The sequence below is a fragment of the Carassius auratus genome, chromosome 32 (genome assembly GCF_003368295.1).
Source record: "Carassius auratus strain Wakin chromosome 32, ASM336829v1, whole genome shotgun sequence".
NCBI classification, from domain to species: Eukaryota; Metazoa; Chordata; class Actinopteri; order Cypriniformes; family Cyprinidae; genus Carassius; species Carassius auratus.
The window spans coordinates 7417427-7421745 of record NC_039274.1 but is presented as its reverse complement, the minus strand read 5'-3'; the positions used below and the strand labels follow the sequence as shown (position 1 = coordinate 7421745).

The window sequence follows — 4319 nt, the reverse complement described above, 5'->3', positions numbered from 1 at the left end:
TCATTCAGCTCAGCTCCAACAATGAACTGGTTCAATTGTACACGTATTTTCACATAGTTATGAGAAGCGTTAAACATGAATGCGTTGCATAAGCAGTAGCGTTTACAAATAACAGTGTATCTAAAAGTATGAGTTGTTTACAATACAACCGGAGCACATCCTGCTGAGGTGAGGGGCGGGATGTTTAGACTCGCACTAGAGGTGGTTTAGCCAATCACAACACACTGTGCTAGCTAACCAATCAGAGCCCAAAAGCAAAGTTTCTCAGAGAAGGAACAGAGAGTTGTGGGATAAAGGTAAATTACGTAATATATATATATATATATATATATATATATATATATATATATATATATATATATATATATATAGATATTTTTTTCAATAAGCATTAAAACATGTCAGACTGCACCCCATAAACACAACCAAGCCTAGAAAAAAAACAGTTAACCACCCCTTTAAATACCATAATATTTCTATTTTTTATTAGTCAAAAATTGTATTATGCCATGTATCTATTTTTATGGTCAGAATTATTAAATATCAAACTTTTGAGGTTAAATGTATTGAATTGACAAAACGTTTTGATGCTTTATGATGATACTTGTTTAAATGCCCTATAATTGAACTTTCAGTTCTGCAGCTTTGCAGATAGTATGCTCAAACAACAACATTACAAACTAACTAACGTTAAAAAAAGTGAAATCGCAATCAACCACCCCTTTAAAAAATATATAAAACCAAAACAGAAACTGTAATTGCATCCACTCAAAACTCAAAGTTGTGATGCTCCTCCAATGTTAACGTGCATTCTCTTTGGTTGTGTTTTTAGCAGACAATCACTTCAGATGTTTTTCTTTTCTGTACTGGAGAGTTCTGTTTTTCAACAAACGGGAAGTGAGTTTTGCTGAGGCAAACTGCTTTTCTAATTCAGTGTTTAGATGTATAGCAGACTCGAGTGGACAGAGAGGGAATCATGAACGCTACAGCTTATTTTCAGGCAGATGAGGAGACCGAGCTGGGCTTGGTGGGGGCCGCTGTGATCCTGGGGGTGTGTTTCCTGGTGGGAACACCTGGGAACCTGCTGGTGGTGTGGACCATCGTGAAGCACGTGAAACAGCGTTCACATACAGTGCTTCTCATCCTCCACCTGGCAGTCGCAGATCTTCTGGTGCTGATCACTCTGCCACTGTGGATCTACTCGCTGGTCTGTTCCTGGGTGTTTGGAGAGGCTGCCTGCAAAGCCATGGTGTACATCATCAACGTCTGCATGTACAGCAGCGTCTTCATCATCACCACCATGAGTGTGGAGCGCTTCCTGGCTGTCAGATACCCCTTCGCCTCAGTCGTCTGGAGAAGGAGACAAGCACTGAACAAGGTACTTCTAATGATATGGATGGCTTCATTTCTCCTCAGTATTCCCGTCATTGTAACTCACACTTTGGGAGAAGATTATGGAGAAAATCAATGTCTGTTCAGGGAGTATGAGACTGCAGCCCAGGAGGCTGTGTTGCTGATTTTAGAATCTCTTGTAGGCTTTGTCATCCCTTTTTTCACTCTGTTGGTCTGCTACGGCTGCCTCTTCAGTCGCATAGCGCAGATGAACTTCAAGTCCAAACGTAAGTCGACGTTTCTCATCTGCAGTGTGGTGGTGATGTTCGCTCTCTGCTGGATTCCTCATCATGTGGGGAACCTGCTTTCCCTCATCTCGCTCGCTCTCAAGCATTCAGACCCCAGCATGGCGAATAGTTTGGAGGACGCCTGCACCACAATGACCTTTATAGCAGGAGCCCTGACATTCATCAGTAGCTCAGTCAATCCAGTGCTTTATGTGTTTGCGGCACGTACCTTCCGCAGCTCGCTTCGGGAAACTGGAATACAGAAGCTCTTCCAGCATTTGTCCAGTGCAGCATCAGGTGAAGGGAATAAAGAGTTATCATTTGTGTCCAAAAGACAGAGTTCACACAACACCAACTCACAGTGTCTCACAGACTCAAAAGTGCCTGAAGATGTGGCTATGGAATCATGCATCAATACTTCAGACTGACTCTGTAAGAAGCTTTAAAACCATTCGAACTGTTATTTCTCAAAAAACGAGTGCTTGAAGTTTTTAATGTAATTTTGTATTTCAGAATTGCATTTTACATTTACATTTAATCATTTAACAGATGCTTTTATCCAAAGTGACTTACAAATAAGGAAAATAGAAGCAATCAAAATCAACAAGATGGCAATGATATGCAACTGCTATAACAAGTCTCAGTTAGCTTAAAGCAGTATATTTAAGGTATTTTTTGTATTTTTAATTATATAATAAATAAAAGCAAAATAGAATAAAAAAGGCCTTTTTTCCTTTTGTTAATTGTATAAAAAAAGAAAAAGAAAACAGAATACAAAAAGATTAGAGAAGCTAGTGCTAGTTTCTTTTTTTTTATTAAGAAAAAAAGCAATTAGTAAATGAAGAGTGAAAGTCTAGTTTCAGTTTTTTTAAAGAATATAATTAGAATGTAGAGTGCTAGAGTTAGAGGGTCAAATGAAGTTAAGAGATGTGTTTTAAGCCGATTCTTGAAGATGGCTAAGGACCCAGCTGCTTGGATTGAGTTGGGCAGGTCATGCACCAGGAGGGAACATTTCATTTAAAAGTCTGTAAAAGTGACTTTGTGCTTCTTTGCGATTGCACAATCAAATGACATTCACTTGCAGAACACAAGCTTCAAGAGGGCGCATAAGTCTGAATACAGTACAATGAGATTGTACAATAATGAATGAGACAGTACAATAAAGGAAGTATCTAAGTAAAATATTTGCTTGTTCTTTGTGTTCGGAGTATATTTTGATACTTACTAAAATGTTAACTTAAATTGCAACTGCATATTCTATGATGAAGCCACTTTTATATTTGAGATACAACCAAAATGCATTTATAGCAAATATTTCTGTCTGTTTTGGATCAAATTCCCATGGTATCTTATGTAATCAGACTGTCTTACATCTTCTTTGCATTTCATCATCTTCCTTTTCCTTGCAGCTTGTGCGTTTGTGAGTCTTGTAATGGTGTGAAAGAGGAAGTGGGCATTAAACGGAACAGATGTCTGTCTAGAAAAAGATTTCACTGAAGTGTCCTTCTTTTCTGTAATGCTCCTTTCATTAAAAAAATTGAACGGCAGTTATTTTTTAAATCGAAACATACAAATTATCTTGCACAGGGCCACTGTCTAAAGCAGAAGAAAAGCTCAACAAGGCTGTTTCTTATTCTGTGAAATACTAGTTGTTGTTTTTTTTTTTTTTTTTTGGCAGTTTTCAATTATATACCTTTATGAAAAAAAAGAAAGCTGAATTTATTGAATTTTTAAAATGCTAAATTTTTACCTATGTGAGTAAAACCTGGAATACAATACATAAGATGCAACGTGCAAATATTTTTCCCTGATTTGAACTGTCTCTGGATGAGTCAGCTCTAGTTGGCCAAAGTCAGAGCAGTCTGTGTTTGTGGAGTTTACCATTATCACAGTATAGGATGGGCACAGACTCTTTTTAAGCTTGTGATTACATCCAGTCCATTTTGATATTTTAAGCTGATTTTAGAACGCATTGTTTTCATTTGTCATGTGTCTCTTAGCAACAAGGCACATGTTTCTGTGTGAGTTTTTCCTGTTTTTCTTTGGAACCATTTACAGAGGTGACACGTGTATGATGAATCTGTTCAGATTTTAGAAGTCGTGTTGTGAATACTAGCCCTTTAAAAGTGGTGAGATGACATTTCTCCTGTCATAACCTGTGGCTCTATTTCTATCTCTCTTATACAACACAAATTTCATGACTGAAAGAATCAGCTGACCAATGCTCAAGACCAATGCTCAAGATGAAACCAGGGTGAGAGAAGGAGAGAGATGCTTGACTTCCTGAGTCTGGAAGAGGCCATAGAATCGTCACTTAAGCTTGGCATGCCATGGATTAGTGGATCCTCAGCACAGTTGACTGTATAGGGTATACGTATGACCCAAGGATAGGTTTGGGCTCCTAAATTATTTGTAATTTATTTTTTATATTGCCATTGCTATGCCATAGTGCCATGTATTTTTCTTTTTTTCTTTTAGCCATTAAAACCTAAACCAGTTACATATATTAAAATGACAGCGCGTCTGTATAAGTGTGTAGAAGCAGAGCAAGACAAATGAATTTCGGATCTTCTCTCCTACTTCCCAACGCATAATAAACCAATCAGAACGGGATACATAGGTGCCGTGGCAATACGCCCCGCCCTCACCTTTACAAACCAGCCAATCAACGCGCTCCCCCGGGAGCTCGACTCCAAACAG

General features: G+C 38.2%; 1 protein-coding gene across 1 annotated transcript; it reads left to right on the top strand.

Moving 5' to 3' along the window:
- Positions 1–828: 828 nt before the first annotated feature.
- On the top strand, positions 829–2217 carry LOC113052480 (leukotriene B4 receptor 1-like). The gene has a single exon (XM_026216907.1). The coding sequence runs from the start codon at positions 977–979 to the stop codon at positions 2045–2047; it is 1071 nt and encodes a 356-aa protein (XP_026072692.1). The 5' UTR covers positions 829–976; the 3' UTR covers positions 2048–2217.
- Positions 2218–4319: the final 2102 nt, after the last annotated feature.